The 20759-nt window shown below is 48.1% G+C and overlaps 1 protein-coding gene across 1 annotated transcript; it reads right to left on the bottom strand.

Moving 5' to 3' along the window:
- Positions 1-256: 256 nt before the first annotated feature.
- LOC8042040 (cystathionine beta-synthase-like protein) lies at positions 257-19965 on the bottom strand. The gene is made up of 12 exons (XM_040208735.1): positions 19834-19965; positions 8798-8904; positions 7681-7815; positions 6340-6554; positions 5933-6094; positions 5431-5559; positions 4881-4965; positions 4620-4803; positions 4223-4357; positions 3188-3296; positions 1834-1918; positions 257-1256 (listed from the first exon to the last, which is right to left on the bottom strand). Exons 1-12 carry the CDS (start codon positions 19908-19910, stop codon positions 1123-1125), a joined length of 1557 nt encoding a protein of 518 aa, XP_040064669.1. The 5' UTR covers positions 19911-19965; the 3' UTR covers positions 257-1122.
- Positions 19966-20759: the final 794 nt, after the last annotated feature.

Genomic DNA, 20759 nt, shown 5'->3' with positions numbered 1-20759 from the left:
ACCAACTAGTCCAAATCACCACATTGTCGTCTGTCAGTCACTGGGTTCGCTTTCTCCTCCATTACCATATACTTCTATCAATGTATAAGCTTTTCCGAACTGTGTGATAGACTCGAAACCAATAAGAACTATGATCATGTTGCAAAAAATTATAATAGTTAAGTAAAAAATAGGAAGTGACAGAGATATGCGTCGTAGAATGGAGATGCAAATATGTCTTCTTTTTAAACGCGCTGCTTAATATGATACAAGCATATATATCAAAGAAATTTTATTGAACATTTAAAAACACCAAAACGCTTTATTATAAAAATACAAAAAATTACGTTGACGTTTGGATTTTTAGTTTTTCTTTTTAAGTTTACAATGTCGTTTCTTCTATATAAACTATACTTAAATTAACAATATTATAATTTTTAATAGGTTTAGATACAAGCTTTCATTTGACAGGTTTCTTTGCCTTAAATGATTGTACATCGAAAGCCAGCTTGATTCAAACTTGTCCTATTATTTTCAGAAATGCAAGATTCGAGAATTTTCATTGTATAAAATAAATCATATAACGCACTTTTAGAGGACTGTGACCCTTCTATACATAGTTTTAAAGCACACAGAAAAAAGCTATAATTGTGAAAAAAATAATCAAAAAGCTTCGAGACTCCAAAATGTGTCCCTCGTGAAACTGCAAAAATCTCAAGACCTCCGCTCTGCCATTTCGAAGCGCAAAACTCAAGAACAATAAATTTTCCGTACTTCTGTTTTCCTCGTTTGCTCTAGTCACATTTTCCACTAAAATACATTTTGTTTCAGAATTTTCGGAGGTCAAAATTTTTTATTGCACAATTTGAGATGAAATTACCGAAGTAATAAATCCCGAAGTCATACGCACTCAACCGGTTTTAATAGGAACAACGTATATATATATATAATAAACATTCAAGCTGTTAAAAATGCGGCACTCGAGAAACGTCAGCTACGGCCGTGTTTAGTATGGGCCTCGGCGAAATCGAAAGTCAATGCACGCACGTGCGTTGACGCAACTACGCTTGGTGGCTTGTGAGGTCCTCGCGATGCACAACGAGGGCCATGGCGGCGACGTCCCTGGGAGGCCGTTGTCGTCTGTCAGTCAATGGGTTCTTTCTCCTTCAGCGAGTGAAGGTCGCCGCGCTTCTCGCGCTTCGTGATATATCGCAGCAGGTCAATGTTGGTCACGATTCCAATGACCACCTCTTTCCTCATTGACGCCGTTCCTGCCACTGTTATAGAAAAGAAAGAAAGCCCATTCATACACCGGATTGCTGTACAAGATATGACATTGGTGACTTCAGCCAAGCTGTTTTCAAATCTGCTCTCAGATTTCGACGAACGTGTTGGCGTAGTTACTAAGAATATGGAAGTTAAATACTGAGGAGGTACAAGCCTGGTACATGCCAGTCCTTGTCCCTCATTTCAGTGCTTTGTGTTTTTGATACCAAGGTCCGTGAAATTATGACACAGTTTTGCATTTTAACTTACACTTTTGCGATCGATGTTGTGGAGCCTAGTCTGTTGCACACACTTCAGTAATACAAATAATAAAAACCTGCAGATATCGTTCCAGATTCCTTCTAAATAAGTTGATTCCAGCGGGCGGAAAGGATATGTATTGCTTGCAATACACACGTTAAATTACACCTGAACCTTTACACAAGGTATCCAACTTGAAACAAGTATTTATCGGTAGTAACAAGGCACAGCAACACTTCTTTTAGGCAATTCCTTTTTCGTAGTAATTATTTGGACTCCAAAAAATATATCGTTTTCCAACGTTACGGCAATAAAAGCAATTCCTACCTTGCATCTGTTCAGCGACAACAAGAGCGAAGTGTCCGTGCTCCAGGATTGTTGACAGCTTTCCCAAAGTCGTATCCAGCGTCACCTGGTTTGTATCAAAATAATGATAGTTTTAGTGAATGAAGAAATTTAGCTTCTAGCATGGCCCTCCTCCCTGAATGATATAGATGACAGGCTAAATAAAGCAAAACGTTAGTTGCTAAAAAAGTGAACAAACAAACAGGAATGGCAGTCATGTTCTTTTAGCTTCAGTCTTGGGTAGAATTCAAACCAAGGTAAACTTGACAGATGTATGCATTTTACAAATGCTGCAAGTTTTGATAGGTTAGCTTAGCGAGATTTCTTTTGTAACAGCGTAATAATATCGATGCATCGTTCAAAGTTTCTTCAGTTTCAAGTAAACCATGGCAAGGTATTTATCTCAAGATGCATAATGATTGCAAATATTGACAGACATGCAACCTTATCGCTCCGCAGTCAATGAGATTACGGTATTAGCTAATTCACGAATCCTGCATGCTTTTTGTTTTTAAATGTAAGGTCTGTTTGCTCAGTTCCCGAATTCCAGGAAACATTACACCGCGTAAGATAATTAAGCTACGCTGACGCGGTGATGTTCACGTTGTACTGTCGGTAGTAATACCGAACCCTTATGAGCCACAACTTGCGTGTACAGTCCTTGTCAAAAGTTCAGAGCCCACCGCGCGCGTGACCGGAGTGGGATTGGTCTCGAGCGGCGGCACTGCTATGAACGCTCGCTGACTGCGAGCGTTTTGAGAATCAGGGGAAACTTCGTTCTTGCGTCGCAATGCGAGAAGTCGCGACGCAAGAACTCTCAAAACTGATCCCATTCCGGCCACGTGCGCGGTGGGCTCGTGGCCGAGAGAGCTGTGGTCCGATCTAGGAATAGAATGCGAAGTTGACGTCCCAATAATTCGGGCTTTTTGACAAATTGAAGGGTAATAAGAAGTTTAAGAATAAAGGGTCACAATTCTTTGGGTCCCCCGAGCAGCTACGGGCTTCGCAGTGCGCATGCGCATATCTTCTGCGCTTGCGCAGTGCGACGCCCCAAGCTGCTTGGGGGACCCAAAGCGTCGGGTCCACCATATTCCAAAACTCTAGGAAAAGCTTATCGGGACCGTCAAATTCTTAATGTTGCCGATCGTTTCTCCTGACTTACAACCCGTTTGAGTGAACTCCTTAATTCTCGAGGGACGTTTCATTGCTCATGCCTGGAAAACGTATCGAACAACTTTAAGACTATTTCGATCCCGTGATTACGCGACCCTTTATATCCGCCCGAACAAATCATCCTTCATAAAAAAAAAAAAAAAAACTGGTTGGGGCCGCCCACCTTTTTAAACTGGTCATAGGCTGCCTTGGAGACCGGCGTGCCAGTATCGATCAGACGAGCTAAAATCTTGGACATCAGATTGCCCAAGGACACCATTCCCAAGACCATGCTGCAAATAAAGGCAACCAAGGCAAATATCACACAGCAGGATAAGCAATACAATCCCGAGGAGTTTTTACTAAATTAGCCTTGTGTAAGATCAGTGCGCGGTGAACCCACAAACATTTTAAAAGCGAGTACATTGGGGAACTACGCTCTCCACAAATTGGCTGCCACAGCTACTGTCGTTAAACCAGGGAAGGGCCAGATAGGCAGCCCAACTGCACAATTATAAAATTACCGTAGAGAACACGTAACAAACGTCAAGAGTTTAGTTTTGTATCTTTCAATTGCTGGAAACACAACAAGAGTTTGGAAATACCTAGGAAATACTAGGGCTAATTCAACAGTGTAATATCCTCGGAACATTATCGGCGTTCAGTGGCGTACCAACTTGTTTTTCAGTAAGAGGGCAAACCAGACCCAGACCCCCCCCCCCCCCCCCCCCCCCCCCCCCTCCCCAGGGCCGGGGGCAGTGCCCTTGGAATCCGTTGGGCGCCGCCGGCCAGTGTTTGCACTGTCCAGTGTCGGCTGCTTCAGGGGGGGTGGGGGGGGGGGGGGGCTAACACATGCTTTGACCCCCCCCCCCTCTGAGAAGTGGGAGGGGGGAGTAAGCGCCCCCCCTTGCCCCCCCCCCCCCCCCCCCCGGGTGTGTACGCCCATGTCAGCGTTTCATAAAGAAACAAATCTCACCACATTACGGGGTGCTCAAATAAATGTTTGTTTTACCAGCTTTGCGCGAAACTGATTCGATGCAGGCAAACCCTCCTCAGCGGTTTGAAATCTGACGTCTTGCAGTGACCACCAGGTAATGAAATACGCTGCCCGCGGACGCGGGCAGTCTTTGTCCAAATGAGGTTGACACACATGAGAACAGAACTGGCGGGCGGCACCGCACATCCCAGGGTCAAACTCTTTTAAAGGCCGTGTACTCACCCGCTGGCATCCACCACAGGCACCTGGTCGATGCTCTCGGCGCTCATGAGTTCGATGGCCTCCTGGCATGTCACGCTTGGTAGCAGCGTGAGTGGAATGCACAGCTTGAGGGACCTCACCGTCTGGTTCCACCACCTGCGCGACCACGAGAAGACATTTCTCCCAACGAAAGCCACTCGAGTATCACAGCACACTATGTCCACGAGGTTTCCTGTGGCGTACATAGCTTTTGGGAACAGTTTTCTACGTAGCTTATCCGACCAGTGTCAGTGGAAAACCGGCACTTCGTACGAAACGTGAGCCTAAAAGAATGACACACGCGTAGTAAAGCCACTAAACTAACTGCAATTGAATCGATCGTCCGAAGTCGATATTTCCACTGCACGCTAAATCTCACCAGTGTTTACTGCTCATCTCCGAGGAGAGATCCATGAATCCTCGTTCGACCATCCAAGTGTCGGAGAGGAATTTGGTCATGTAGTTGCGAACGCCGTCGGGGAGTACAACCACGCATTTCTGGCCTGGCTTGAGGGACTTTGCTGCATGCACGGCCACCGACATGGCCGCCCCGCTGCTCCCACCTGCAAAGGCACGAACGACCAATCAACCAGGTGTTGGCATCAGCGTGACTTCAAGGACGCTGTATTTGAGCACTTACCGCAGAGCAAGCCTTCCGCGCTGATGAGCTTTCTCGCCATGAGGAACGAGCTGCTGTCGTTGGACTTGTACCACTTGTCCACCAGCTGAAAATAGATTCGAGCTCCAAATTTAGTTGGGCGAAGCAGTCTTTTTATAGGAAACGCAATACCACAGGAAGATGCAACGCTTGTTTAAGGAATTGCCTTAAAGCAGATGCGTATATATCATAAACGCGGTGAAAACTTCTTGTAAACACACGCAACACACGCGCGTGCGCACACACACACGCACGCGCGCACACGCACACGCACACGCACACGCACACGCACACGCACACGAACTAAAGTGATTGAGGTTAAGGTATAAAGCTTTCAATTATTCTTTATTAATCCAGGGTGTTTTGTCCTGCAACGTTAACTGACTTGTCCCAATACTCTCGTCCTTAGGAAACCCCAAATGACAATTTAGCTGCTTCTACCTTTTAGCTATATTGGCATTGGATTTCCAGAAATGCAGTCGTGTGTACATCTGAGTGCAAAATAGTTGTTTAAACTAACGTCCTTGCTTACTTCTCTTTCCAGAACGGTGGGAATGAAATCGTAGCCGATGCCTTCCACGTCGTACATCGTCACGCGAGGGTCATCCGGTTCGTCAGCACCAACAGCCAGAATGGAGCCTTGCGGATCCACTCCGATAATCTGAGGACGAAATATCAGAGGTCACAAAAAATACTTTACGAACCGCACCATCCTGCGGTGTGACCAAAGCACACATCACGATGATGCAGCTTGGTGACTGACAGGTACTTGTGAGCTGGTTCACACATTTGCATCGGTTGCGTCTACAGCAACCAAATTGACAGACACGACAAAAACGCCGGGACAACCGTGGCTCTTGATAACTTCACGAAGCTACTTCTTGTATTGCTCGTCACGCTGTGTCAGCTGTGCACGGCGAACTTTTCCCGGTGTCTCTGGCGTTGCTGTCATGTCTGTCGCTCTGAACACAACTATCTGAACCCAAGAAACAAGATGACTTGAGCTGTCAAATGCGCATGCGCAAAAGGCCTACCTTGCAGTCTGGCAGCTTCTCCTTAATTTTGCGGGCCACGCCCGTGATGGTGCCCCCGGTCCCGGCACCCATGACCACCATGCTGACGTTGCCGCCACACTGTTCCAGGATCTCCTCGGCAGTGGTGTCGTAGTGGGCCAGTGGGTTGCCCGGGTTGCGGTACTGCAAACGAATTCCAGTCTTTCAAGGCCAACAACGCGCTATCAACGGCACTGTGAATTTAAAGTGCACGAACCACTCTGGCGAATGGTGGTATTGAACGTCAGCGAGTGTCCACGTACTCGTTTTATACTTCGCTGCCTTGACAGCCGAGACGAGGTAGCCGCTGGCTAAAGCGTAGCTCAGCTTTGCCCGCGGAGTCAAGCCGTCTATGACACCGACGACCAGAGGCATCGCTTGAGGCTCACCTGGTCCAGGATGACCCCTCCGGGGATCTCCTTGCAGAGCCTGAAGGCGACCGACAGGTGAGACTCTGGCGAGTCGTAGCGAGCGCTGGTGGGCGTACGCACGATCTCGGCGCCCAGCGCGCGCAGCACGTCCACCTTCTCGCGACTCATCTTCTCCGGCAGCACGATGATGCAGCGGTAACCGCGGATGGCAGCGGCCATCGCCAGGCCGATACCTGCGCCCGGGACAGACGTCAAGGAGTCTCAAGTAAGGAAGCTGCCGTGCCTCGGGGCATTTTCAGGACAGAGCAAATTTAACGCTATTATTATTTGAGAGGAACATTGGTGCATGTGTTGTGGTGTGGGTTATATGTACGTGTTTTGATGCCCCCTGATTGGGGAGAATGAATGAAGCCAGAAAATATGAAAGTGCTGAGTTCTTATTTTTAGCATAATTAACCTAGGGTAATGCGCAAGTTGGATATTTTAAAGAGCAGAGTATTTTGCTAGATATACTGCAGGGCAACTTATCGCGAACACGGCGTCGATGCATTTTCTCACCAAACGTAATCGCTCAGGTTGGAGACCGGAATAAAAAAAAAAAAAAACCAATGCGGCCATCGCATGTTCTTGCTGACTGCGTACCTCTTGAAAGCGCGCTACATGAGACGACCTGCAGCACATGGCGGAACAGGGTTGCCGATATCGCAATCCTTGCTCGGGAACTTCAATCGTTATACAAATATTAAAAAAATGCGTTGCATGTACGTTTTGTTTAAAAAAGGCTCAATAGCAAAGGTGTTTCTGTTGTTGCAGCTTTTCACACTCGTCCAAGAAACTGAAAACTGCATGGCGCCCCCGGAGAACAAGCATGCACATGTGCAGCTGTAGCACAGTTTTAAAAATAGGGGAATTGACACTTGGGCCCAAAACGGGTGTAATGTAGCCTCATTTTTGGTCAGCAATGCTGCTGCGTGCACTGGCTTTCTTCAACTTTGTCAGTCTCTGATTTAATTCATAAGGCAGGGGTACTGGCACGGCTAGACCTTGATTCTTAGGAAACTATAGCAGAGTAGCAGAAAATTATCGCATACTAATTTACGAGTGTCTAAAGAGAAATGCAAAAGTCAACATCAAGTACGAAAAAAAAAAAAAACGATAGACAGAAGCCATCTGTGTCTCGGTATCCTACTCTTTCATTAATACACACATTTATTAAAATTGTTAGTTTAATACTAGCCAACGTTTCTTCCTAAAAAAACAAATATAAAGAAACAGCTTCGTCCAACTTAGCAGCGCTCTAGTGTGAGCGAACAGACGCTGGATTCAAAGACCCACTCGCGAAAAAGTTCGGGTACTCACCCGTGTTCCCCGAAGTGGGCTCGATGATCACGGAACCCGGACGCAAGATGCCGTCCCGTTCGGCCTCCTGAACCATCCGGAGTCCGATTCGGTCCTTGATGCTGCCCCCGGGGTTGAAGAACTCACACTTGGCCACTGGAAAATAAGCGTGGAAAAATGGGCGACTACTGAAAAGCAACCGCTTGTCGTGACAGTCGGGCCATAAAAAAAACACAAAAAAACCAAGTCTTTCATGGCATGTTGCCACTACCACAGTGTCTACAGAATGACTTGATTTCACAGGAGAGTCGTATTCTGAAGATCTGCTAGGACTGCAGAATTACTAATTTTTTTTTCCTTGTACAGGATCACGAGCGAGCCGAAGTAAAATGCGACACCAGAATGGCAAGTTTCGCCGCTCCAGAAGAAGTTTGGTCAGAATACGCTGTTAGCATCTGATATTGTCTTTCCTGGGAGCTGTTGCATGGTATGGGCATAATTCGATTAGCACGAATTCTATTCTCCTGTACCTGTGAGCGCATTGAACCTACCAATGGCCGCCTAGAACGTTACGGTGAAATATCGGGCTACGTGTAAAATTAATATCAAAGGCGTCCGAAAACACTGTAAATTTTATGTCACACCCTGTATATATATTGTAGCGGTGCTGCAGAGGCGCGTGCTAGAACCCACCGAGGACAAAGACGAAACGCGTGCAGACGGCGCGTGACACACTTCTAATTTGGTCTGATTTGGCTGTGGACGTCCTCTTGTAAATTAAAAACGTAACAAAATATATATATATATATATATATATATATATATATATATAACCTTTTTTTTTCTGCTTAGCTGCGATCACATGACCCTGTGTGGCATATCCTCAGCTCCGTCGCGACACAGTCACTGACAGCGTGAGAAAGGGTGGGCGTGGCGAGCATCTCATTATCGCTCCTCAGCCAATGAGAAGGCGTCGTCAGCCGATAAGGACCCCAAGGAACCAAGCACGAAGTGTGAAGAGTGAACATAAGAAGCCCACGCTCTGCGTTCTGAGGCTGTCGGCGGTGAATTCATAACTCCCGGTCTCGAACTGTCTCATGCTGGGAGGTCAGATGGCAGAAGTCCGTATAGCACTTACGAAGTTCGCACTCGAGGCCGTACTCCTTGTTGATCTTGTTGATGCGCACCATTGGCGTGTCTCCGACGTGAGCCAGAATGTCCGGAAAGATCTTTGCCTTTGGTCCCCTAGAAACAAACATGCACGTCTGTCACGAACTCCAATTAGATACGAAATATAGAAAAAACATATCGAGACCAATTATTGCATTTGAATTTTATCGACACACGTCGGTAGTAGGGTGGACTGCTGAGGGAGCTTGAGGTTTGTTACAGCGATATTACAGCGATGGTGCAGCGATGGTGCATCGATTTGCAGCGATGGTGCATCGATTTGCAGCGATGGTGCATCGATTTGCAGCAATTTGCAGCAATTTGCAGCAATTTACAGCAATTTACAGCAAATTACAGAGATTGCTATTAGTAGGACACTTCGCGGTTTCGCGCCGTCGACAGCGCTCCATATCGACGCGGGCCATTTTCGGCACTCCACTACAACATTCCACGGACCGCGATAACAAGATAACAAGCAAGCAAGATAACATGCATGGTCAGTAAACAAACAGTCCCCGCCAGGCAATCTGGCAATGCACTGCGATAGGTGTCCAAGTGATCCAGAATTAGCGGAAACAATTACGCAGATAAAACTGCCTTAGAATACTACGACGCATTCTGTTTCAGAAAGCGACGGGAAATCAAGTGCGTTAGTGCCCCATCAATGCACCTGACTGATACAGTTTTATGTTCTAAACGAATCGCCAGAAACATGGTATTAATAGCATGTTTGTTTCAATAAACCTTCATTTGAGAGTGCACTTCGATCGTCTCGTCTGCATCCTCGTCCCTGTATCTTCGTCACTTTTCGTTCAGCCCGTGCGACTACTTGCACCGAAGTGACGTATGAAAACAGGCTCCCCACTTACACAGACAGCTGAAATTCTCTCTCCTTAATACACCCTCCTTATTGGTTCCAAAACGCTATGGAATTTTCGTCCGGTGTGTTACTCGGTTGAATACGAAACGCCTATGCGGACTCTATGGTGCGCGCTTGCACCTTCACCGTTCATTCAGTGCATCCGCTCCAAGAGGACAGCTTAGCGGCTCCGACATCACACCTCAGACGTCTCTGTGTTTCAGAGTTACTAGATTACCTCAGTTGTGGAACTAACGCGTAACTCTCACGCCCTTCAGTCCGCCTCCCTTCGTTTTAAAGCGAAAATTTAGATTTTCGCTTTAAAACTAGATCTTATAAGAGTACGGTGGAACGCCATCTGTAGTCGGTGACAGGTCAAGAACGAAGTGGAAGCACCGCCCACCCCTTTCCACTCTAGTAGAGCGAACGGTGGACAGGATGTCGTCTCCTCTCCAGCGTTCGCTCTACTAGAGTGGAAAGAAATGGGAGGAACTTCCACTTCGTTCTTAGTCTGTCACCGACTATAGACGGCTGTGCTTCGAATCGTACGTATTCCACAGACTGCAGTTAGCGTAGCAGCCGACCGGCGCGTCGAACAACAGGAGGCGAGTCGTGGTGTGCGCGTGCGCGCGCGCGTGTGTGCGTGTGTGTGCGCGTGTGCGTGTGTGTGCGCGTGCGTGTGTGTGTGCGCGCGCGTGTGCGTGTGCGTGTGCGTGTGTGCGCGTGTGCGTGTGCGCGCGTGTGCGTGCGTGTGCGTGTGCGCGCGTGTGCGTGTGCGCGCGTGTGCGTGTGCGCGCGTGTGCGTGTGCGCGCGTGTGCGTGCGCGCGTGTGCGTGCGCGCGCGTGCGTGCGCGCGCGTGCGTGCGCGCGCGTGCGTGCGCGCGTGCGTGCGTGTGTGTGTGTGTGTGTGTGTGTGTGTGTGTGTGTGTGTGTGTGACAATTCTGACCACCGTAGTTTTTCCTTTATAAATGTTTATTCACATCATAGATTGGGCCATATCACCATGGTCGAGTTAATTTCCATCGGCCGACGCTCTGCGACAGGTGCCCGACGTCTACAATGGCCATCTGTCCAACGAATGGCCGACCTCAGTGGGCAAGGAAGAGTCCAAGTCTCTGTTGTTTAGCGAGCATTCCCCAGAACTGCCTCAGTAGCGAAGCAAATGCCGGGCATAGCTCTTGCTTGGTGGTCGACATAAAATAAATAGAGAAGCCGGGGATTCGCCGAGCATGGCCATGGCCATGCTCGGCAATAGGCCAAGCTAAGTTTGAGCCCCGATAACTGCGCATTTGCCGTTGACCGAGCATTTCCCGATTGGACAAAGCATGTAAGTACCCAGCAGTAACCATAATATGTCCGAAAAAAAAAAATGTACCGGCGAATGTACCGAATTTTTGTGATACAAAGGACTTGGACCTTAGGGGGGCGCATCGGTTTGCTTGTAAGTGTGAATTGGTGTACACAGCATTATTGGCGACGACACCTCACAACGGAGAGGATGAAAGCATGCCGTGAAGACACCACGATACAGCCGAAATGAGAAGAATGAAAGCACAGCTGCACTCAGTTTCACCATGTTTCACTCTAAGGGCGAGCTAGAGCCCCAATGCGAGTGTTTAAGCAATGAGAGCGAACTCCCAACTCCCGCCTCCCTGCCGAGCGCGTTCGCTCATACGGTGCAAACATCTTTCAGGGAAACATGCTCCTAAGTGTAGCCTCGGTTTCACTGGCACATAAAGTGAAAGAAATTATAAGGCGCAATCCTCACGAACGCACAGGAACGAGTTCGCAGCTCTAATGAGCAATTCACCTTGTGGGTAGGGAGCGATTCAAAAGCGGCCCATGCTCGGGATTTTAAAGTGGAAAATGCTAGCGCGCGCAAGAGATACAAGAAATAAAGCTCTCGAAAACCGCTCCAAATCCACCAAGGAAATTCTCCATGAAAAGCAGTTTGAGAGAGCCCGTGCTGGCACGCGCTCTGTGCTGCCAGATGTTGCAATTCAGGAATTTATCCTCTGTTTTCGTCCCAAAAAAAGCCTTTACGACGTTCAAATTAAGAGCTATGCAAACTTTTTGTAATTTTTCTTGACAGGACGCGTCTAAAGTTCTTTCGTAACAAATACGCTATCTTTCTGGGCTTTTTCGTTATCGCGGAACATCTTCGTGCCAAATAGCTAAACATTATCTTGAGGGTCCATTTAACCAGATTGCTTTATCAGAGCCGAGGCTACAAAGATAACCGCAGTTAGGGTTATTTTTGCGGCTTTCAGGACTCTAGTGCTTCCCAATGGCAGCCTACGCAAGTTGGTGGGTCGCTTACTTCGATTGCAAATCAGCATACTCTCAAGAGTCCTCTTCTAAATGCTGGACTTTCTCTTCGCATTGTGCAGAAATGTAAAGATAGTCTTATCGGTGTCCAGGAGACCGACAACAAGGTAGGTAAGCACAGGAGTCTCAATGTTTTTATCTGGAGGACAAACTTGGACAGCCTATGTTGTGAACAGCCCTTCTATTCGCAACTCCAGCTCGCAGCTCGCCCTCTCGCGGACGAACGGAGAACCTGAGGCGCGGGGACGGCAGTGGCGGCAGCGGTGGCCCGGAGGCGGTGGCAAAAACTGTCGGCCTTGGTGCCTTTCGCACTTTCGCAAAAACAACAACAAAAGCAACAAAACGAGAAGGGTAGAAATTAAAAATGGAACTACTTCGCGAATGAACTCATTTTGACATATTTTCGGGAGCTACAATTTAACCTCGTGTATTGGTGCGTTGAGCCTATTTGGAGGCAAATCATAACCATGAAAAAATGGTCGGAGCACCCCTTTTACTCGACGTCCATTTTGCTCGGCCAGTGCGGTAGCTATGACGACCGGGTAGTTCACTCCAGCCTGCGGGCAGTGTAATCGGGATGGCGCCCCCAGAAATCTTTCAAAGCGTCGGCTGGTTGCTACTCTCAAGTTTCCAGCGGGGGTCCTTCTCAGGTTTTCCCTAAGCGTCGAGAAACCATGTAAAAGAAGGAGACGAGGGCGCGGGGACGTCAGAACAGCGAGCTCCGGTTAGAATGACTAGAGGCTACGCGTAGCTAACTGTATTTTTCTCTAACACACTCGTCGAATGTGTTCGGAACACCGGCGTCCGGCGTTTGGCTTTCAGATGCAAACGCGATCGACGAGTGCAGTGGAGACGAAACCTGTGTTCCAAAATTTAATCGATCCAACTCCGGAGTAAAGGTTCTGTACCGTGACGTTTCAAAACTTACTCGCGCTTAGTCGATGAGGTCAGAACTCTCATTCCAGAAGCGGATTGTTTACTCCGGAGTAATTCCTAACGCTACTTTCCTCGATCGGCGGGTAACGTCGGATCAAATCTAGTCAAAACGTCACGTGATCTCTTCGCCGTCTGCTCGTCGTGTGCTTTCTGCGCCGACAGCCGTCAATGCTTGTTTACTTCGTTGGCTTTTGGTTACGGACGTTCGAAATGACAAATAATAAGGTGCAGCCATTTGTGTGCGGTTATTGCGATTTGCTGTTTTCGCGCCACATCCAGACCGTGCACCTTCCCCGGGAAGGTATACCTGTTGTTATTGTCAAGGTGCGAGCGGAAACAAGAGATTTTCCGCATCCTCGTCCTCGCGTTTGGAGGGAACTGTATTTTTACGTTCAAGGCTGAAAATGTTCGAACACAGCAGATGGTGTAGAATTATTGCCGCGCGCGCAGCTGGCCAAGCAGGCAGCGCGTGCGTGGCCTAACGGCTAATGTACAGTGCCCCTCAAACTTAACGCCGCCACTAGATCGTCCGGTTTATTCATTTATTAAGCTATTCCTGAACCTAGTGGTCGAACTACTTGGTGAACATTTGCGTCCCCGATAAGAACCCAATAAGGTTAAGGTAATCGAGCAGCTGCAGCGACCAATTTATCTTTGGGTAGCATGCAATAGATCAATATTTGCGTAACCGAGTGGCGGCGTTAAGTTTGAGGGGCACTGTACATGCCTTCCACGCGAAAAGCCAGGGTTCGATTCCTGGGAGCGAAGCACCTTTTGTTTATTTCTGCAATTTAGTGTTCTGGTAAATTCGAGAATACTGTTGCTTGTTCGAAGTCCGAATGTTCTACGCGTCGAACCATCTACGCCGATCATTCTAGAAGCGCCAAAGTCAGTTTCGCCTCAGCGTTCGATCCTGCTGTTTCACCGACTTCGACGCCCGCGATGCTCTGTTATTTTTTTTCCTCTTTGTTTAATGGCACAAGTTCGTCCCATTAAACGTTTAGATTTTCTCAGTTATTCTTTGTTTCATTACCTCTTCATTGGTGACAGTATTTTTTTCCCCCAGAGTGTGTGCAATGACAGGACAAAAGGCTTGCAAAGCAGTCAAGGCTTCGAAGACTTCAAAGCGCAAGTCCGTCTGCTTCTTCTGCAGGGGTAATGATGGCGTTAGAACGCCGAGCTCTGATTAGCCCTGATAGAAGGGTAGTGGGTAGACCACTGATCTCTATTGTAGTAGGCTGGATCGCGGATCGCGGCCTCAGCAGCTGGGGCCGAGTGTCGCCACCGGCGGCCATTCATTGACACCAGCCAATGCATGGGACTCTATGGGAAGAACGAGAAAAAGTGCCGTTTTCCCCTGTTTCTAAGCTGTTCTCGGCACTGAAACTTTTTGGATGCTTTTCAATAAGCTCGTCAAATAGCTTCCGTACAAACATTAGAATTGACAGCCCTCGCAATTCTTATGAATAAATATTTTGTGGTCGAGAGTGACTCCGCAGTAGTGTAGCTCAATGATGCGAGTTACTTAGAGTTACCGCGGAGTCGGTGGCGGTTTCGATGAGTTGGGTTTAGCGGACAAGCTCCCAGGCTTTGCAACGCGGAATTCGCTCACTCTCGGAAAGCCGTTGTCGAGATGGAACTTTTTTGTCATTCATCAACTTCTGGGCTTCCCTAAGGACGGTCTTATTGACGGCAAGTTCCTTTGTTTACTCCACTACGAGAGCAAGTTTGCCTGCTCAGCCGTAGGTGCTCCGGTACGTTTAATTTTTTTATTTGGCGACCGGACGTTTGACAAATACCGATTCGATCTCCAAACACCCGACATTAGGATCGCAGCGCACAATAAAATACTCGCCTCCGAGCACAGCGTACATGCTCCAATATGCTTACTTTTGTGCGTCTGTCCCATAGACTTCCGTGTATTGCCTGGTGTCAAGCAATGGCCGCCGGTGGCGACACCGACGGGCTCCCGATCCGCGATCCAGCCTACTAAAATAGAGATCAGTGGGGTAGACCCCAAAGCAAGCTGCCTTGAGGCCTGCTCACTATCCTTCAATCATAGCCAATCAGACCTAGGCGTTCTGACGTCACCACAACCCCTGCAAAAAAAGCAGACGACCCCCCCCCCCCCTCCCCCTCCCTCTTACGCTCCTCTACCGCCAACGTTTTTAGATTATCTCAGTTTTGGAACTCCCACGGAACTCCCGCATATAAATCGTTCCATTAGGGTCACAGCGGAGAGGCTAAAAAGAGAAAAAAAATGCCCTCCCCCTCTCACCCGCATGTCGTCTGCTCCGCCGACTGGGCAGTACCTAGCATCCGGCTGGCGTACAAACTGTTTAAATTCGCGTCATTTTGGAAATTTCAAGCGCAGATGCGCTGATTTCGGTATGCCAGTTATCGTGTATTACTATGCCAGATAAAAAGACTAACAGAGCCCAATTGCTCAGTTATCTATGTGCAAATAAAAAAAAAGGGAAAACTGTGTCAGACTGGCCGGTCTCTCCGGCGAAAAGTGAATCCGGTGGCTGTACCTTTTTTACTATACAAAAGTTCGTACTGGTGTAGGCCTTTAGCGACCATGAGCGGATGTCTGAAATAACGAATAAAAACGTGCTCTCCTGCCGCAATACACGCAGTAGTTGAGGGTAGTACTACCGGCTGACTCAACTGCTATTCAAGTAACGAAAAAAAGATATGTCAGTTGATCATTTACCGAAGTAGAACAGAGAGCTCTAGGCTGATTTTGGAGTAGCCATAACTATTCTAAGAGCGCGAACCACTTCACAACGGCAGCCACGAACGGGAGTTCGATGTTCCGTACAGCCCAAAGATGGAGAATGGCAACCTCCCGGTTTGTCGTCTGCTAGCGAAGTCGGGTGCGTGCCCTCTCTCTCGTTTCACTCCGCCGAACCCGCTGAATTTCCCGGATGTATGGAGAAGGCGCTGCTGTCGAACAAAATGGTGCCGCCCAGAGAGCGCTAAATGGGATGGCCTATACCCACAACTTTGTGTGGATATATGCAGTCAAAGGTACGGGGACGCTCGCATGAACGCCGTTTAAAGCTGTGAACGCAAATAAGAAAGTTGTCTAAAAGTATACCTACCTCGATTTTCTTGGCGTTTACGTTAGCTAGGATTGAATCAGACCTTGCGAAGCGCCACTTGTGACGAGAGTGGATTAAGGACCGTCTATTTAACGTATGTTGCTACACTGACTACATCGCTCTTCCGCTCGCATGGCATTATCCCGTTGACCGACGCAGGCCATTGGTTTTCAGTGTAGATTGCCAGAGGTAAAAAAACAAAAAACAACGCGCAGCTCTTGATGTATAGTGTTCTAGCGGTAACGGCATTTCAGTGTTATAAATGTCGCCGAAGAACGTGGGCAATTCTTGCAGGCCAATGTTTCCGGACGAGACCTGTCTGTGTGGGGGAAGTATAACCTAATTAGTAATTTGTTCGCTCCGATCGTGTAGTGTGTGCCAGTTCTCTCGAAATTATGATAATTTTGCATTGAAAAATAGTAGTAGTAGTAGCAGTAAAAGTAGTAGTAGTTTTTAATGCATTATTTGGCATCTGTATGGAAAAATAAACTCTCGTAATACGATGCTTTTGAGAAGCCCATCAAGCAACGTGTGTGAGTGTGTGTGTTGGCAGTGTAGTCGGAAGAGAAAGCAGAGGGCAATCGTGGGTGTGGGCTCATATAGCTCCCTCTCTCATTGATGGTCTCCTATTCCTGGCCACAAAGCGCGTGATTGGATCCGCGCCCTTGCCGATAGCTGACGCAGCCCTCGTGTCCAATTCGCCTCCTGCTTTGCCCAGGAGGCGCTGTAGAAAAACGAGTTTGGTCAGTCCATGATCTCGCCGCCGTAACGCTCTCCTCCTGAGTGAGCCAATCAGCACGCGGCGTAGAGCAAGAGGCATGAGCGCATCCGCGTGAACTCCCGGCTGCTCCCACCTGAGTGGGGAGGGCCGCCATCTTCGATCATTCTCCCGGCGGAACGCGTGGGATCGGCATCTAAATCTCGATTATTGCCTTTTATATCGCTGGCTCTGGCAAGAAAATGACATTCTGTTATTCCTCGGTGGGTTAAAAAGCTAATAAATGAAGATTTTTCGTCGTATGGCCACAAACTTTTATTCAGGCGAAAAAGAAGTCGGCCCGTAGCAGACGACGCGTAGCCTCAGCAGTGCTCTTCTCCGACCAGTCTCCGACAGCGTTGCTAAAAATGGCGTTCATCTCCTCTCCGCTCCCTTCTTTCTCTCTCGCTCCTTCGGCGCTCTCCTCCCTTTCATTTACTTTTCTCCTCTCCGGCGCCTTCGTCGCCACACCCACTGGCCAAACTCTCCCAATATACGGCTCTGAGAAAAACCGGCTGACAGCGCCCCTACGTTTTGTTTATCGGTGTTGGGTAGTACAAACTTGCTCATTCCAATTAGTCCCGCGTGCAAACGTTAGCCGGCGGTATGAATTCCTTCCGTGCAAGGAATCGAGCCGATTTCTAACGTGGAAAGCTGCTTTCGTTCCTCAACACGTCGCAAAGAGAATAAACTCTGTGATGCAAGCTACGTCTACGCTGTACAAAAAGCCGCAAATTTGGTATCGGCGTTCTGTCACTCGCAAAAACGGCGAGCTTTTTATGATATCGAGCTTGATGTGAGCATTACGAGATACATTAACGCATCTTTTAAGCAAAAACTCCCAAACTGCAGCCCCTTCGTTCAGCCAACGCTATCAGCTGATGACCAACCTTGAAAATGCGCGAAAGCAGATGCAAGCGATCGAGCGTCGACCGGCTGTCTGTCGGCCGATCACATCGTTGATACTTCTTTAATTAACTCTTGAGAAGAGTTTGATCACACCAAAAGGCCAGTGGCCCGTACTCGTAGGTCTGTGGCACCATACAAGACTTTATATACACACACACACTCGCACCCGTAAATAAATAAATAAGAATGGAGGAAGGGAGGGAGGCCAGCGCGGCATCGAACACAATAATAATAATAATCTTTGATTTCACAGATGTTTTACCCCGAGTGGCTTGCTCGGCTAGGACAGAAAGGCGAAAGCCCGTACGCTTGTGCGTCTGCTAGCCAACCACCCGGGGCAGGAGAAAAACGAAAAACTAAGCTGCCTTTCGAGCTGTTGCAGCTTTTCTTACACATCTGCGATGTAAGCTTCACGCAACATAAGATCAGCAGTAGGAGCTCCGCCTCCAACACATGTTTGTTGATTTCTGTGGCGCGTTGGTGCGCGCGCATGCTCGATGTAAACTTCGTTTCTGACGCTACAAGCGTGAGCATGTGGCCCTGAACAGTGCTTGACAGGGTCACTGCCCGCAGCTCGCACTTGTAGCATCGTCTGCTGAAACGAAGTATAGTTCAATCGGATCGCTCCACTGATCGGACAGTATAGCGTGTTCCTGTTCGTAAAATTCGCATAACGCACGTTTCGATGCATGCCACGGCCGCTTGATCGAGTGGCCGTGCCTTAGCACCTGGAGGGCGAGAAAAACAATTGTCTCGCTTACTCAGTGCGCTTTGCGGCTAGTATCGTTTCCTCCGCTCGACTTCACACGGTTTCGATGGGAATCTGTAGAAGTTCACTCCGGGGATCTCCCTGTTCTTGACAGTTGACCAGGGATTTCCCTAGACCCACCCCTCGTTTTTCCGAAGGCACCCCCTTAATTCACAACGACTCCTATATTCGCTATGCCCCCCCCCCCCTTTAAACCCCCCCCCCCCCAAAAAAAAAAAAAATTTAGACGCCCCCCCTGAATTCAATTCCTGGGGAAACCCCTGCAGTTGACGACGCAACAGTACCGTCGACGGCGACGTTTCGAACGCATCGAGGCCGCGCATGGGTTTCGACGTGCTTGGACGAAGGAGAAAATACTATCTTGGGGCGAGCTCGGGTCCCCGGGGTGACGTTGTGCGGTGACGACTACGGATGACATATTTTAAATCGCGACCACGAGAACGCACAAATAACAGCAGCGCAGAGAGGCAAAAGGCCGCCCGAACAGGTTTGTTATTGTACGAGGCCGCGGGGCCTTGGCAGGCTTGCACTACTCAGACATTTATTGCCCGCCACCGGAGGGCGCCACGATACGTTCAAAGCTTCAGCGCAGGAGGCCTATACACGCTCAGGGTACGTGTCCTAGAAATGGCGGACAGACGATGGCGCGGACTTTTCAAAAGTGTCTATTATCTCCCTCGCCACCTCACAAAACCATTTACCAGGACGTGGACCTATCCCATTGAGGTATTCTTTCAAAAATGAAGTATATGACTTGCCGACAACACCGTCCTCGGTTTTTCATTCATTCGTTTCTTCTGCGTGGGACGCATAGTGCCACTCGTTTGCGAATTGGAAGATGAATTGTTCCTTTGATCCAAAGGACGGAGTCTCATTTTAGGATTTTCGCAAATGCTTTGTTAACAGAATGAGTCGACCGTGTGTTTTCACGCGATGTACAGTAAGAGATAAATCTCAAAGTTGAGCACTTGTGCTCAACTTTGAGATTTAGATCTTACACAACTTAGATCTTACAACTTAGATCTTACACACACGGACGGCGTCCTCAAAATAGTTCTCTCCTACACTGTATCATAATGCGAACGTTACTAAAAAAAAGAAAAATATAACAACAACAACGACATTGATTAAAAAAATAATTAAATAGCTGAGAGACATTTGCAGGTTTTCATTGATACCGACTCCGGAAACGTTACTATAATAACAGTGAGGAATATACACACTAGCGAAGTACGTAATTCTATCGCATTTGTTCAATCGCTTCAATCTGGGAGCGCCAGCTTCTATTCGCTCCGATTTAACGAATGTTTCATCGCATATTCTAATTCACTTCCTCACCTCGTGCTGTGACGATGTGGCGATTCTGTGGCCGGTTTGCCCAGCGCCCAGGTGCAGGCGCTGCGTTTGTCAGGCATGATAGCAGCCTGCGTCTCATGAGTGCAGTACCTGGACCAGGAGGGACACTTTCGCTCTGGAAGGAACCAAAACAAGGATAGATTCAGAAAAGCGGCGCTAACCGCAAAGAGCAATTTATTAGGACATACTTCTACTTAGCTCAGGCAATTGTTACTGTACGAAAATGTATAGTACGGTGACAACTACAGATACCTAGGCCACCTTGTGCAATAACAGCACAGGACGGCCATGTATAAGCTGGAGGATTGAATGAACCGAGCCCTGAATATCGAAAATAGTTACGCACGATACTAGGGAGCGTAGACCACTTTTGCATCTCGGCTACACTATTTGCAATCTGCTGAACGAATACGCGAACCCACTCATTGAGTAGTCTCAAAAGCGCTCTTTCGTGGCTCGTTTCACCCCTCTGCGGCCGCTATGGTTCGAGTGCAACTGACAATTCTGAGAGACACTTGAAAAACCTACGAAATTTGTGTTGTGAGAGAGTTACGAGGACGTCTGATAATTCAGGCCCGTTCTATTGATATCACATGTCTAAATTAGAATTAAAAGAACTGTCTTCTTTTATATGAAAAAAGAAATCGGATGTACATTTAGCTAATCCGGAGTTCTTTGATGTAAAGCCCCGCCTAGCCAAGCCAGTCACTCGGCGGAAATGCCGTTCGGAGCGGCATTGCTACCGGAAGTATGTGCTGGGATTTTGAAGCATGCTCTTCAGCGCGCGCTGGAGCTGTATACTGTGGCCGTGGTAGCCAGGGGATAAAGGTTGCGGCTGCGAGAAACAAGGACACCGCTGCTTCTTATGTCACGTGCCAAGCTATTGCTTGAATTGAATTCCACGCTTC

Source organism: Ixodes scapularis, unplaced genomic scaffold (assembly GCF_016920785.2).
Source record: "Ixodes scapularis isolate PalLabHiFi unplaced genomic scaffold, ASM1692078v2 PGA_scaffold0__279_contigs__length_252992795, whole genome shotgun sequence".
Lineage (NCBI taxonomy): Eukaryota > Metazoa > Arthropoda > Arachnida > Ixodida > Ixodidae > Ixodes > Ixodes scapularis.
The sequence above is the reverse complement of the archived record's forward strand: the minus strand, read 5'-3'. Positions and strand labels throughout refer to the sequence as shown.

Excerpts from the sequence above, each read along its gene's own strand:
- LOC8042040 (XM_040208735.1), bottom strand. The coding sequence starts at position 19,910 with ATGCCTGACAAACGCAGCGCCTGCACCTGGGCGCTGGGCAAACCGGCC. Across the intron at positions 6,095-6,339 it reads GAGGGGTCATCCTGGACCAG|TACCGCAACCCGGGCAACCC; the intron begins GTGAGCCTCAAG and ends ATTCGTTTGCAG. Across the intron at positions 5,560-5,932 it reads AGAAGCTGCCAGACTGCAAG|ATTATCGGAGTGGATCCGCA; the intron begins GTAGGCCTTTTG and ends TTTCGTCCTCAG.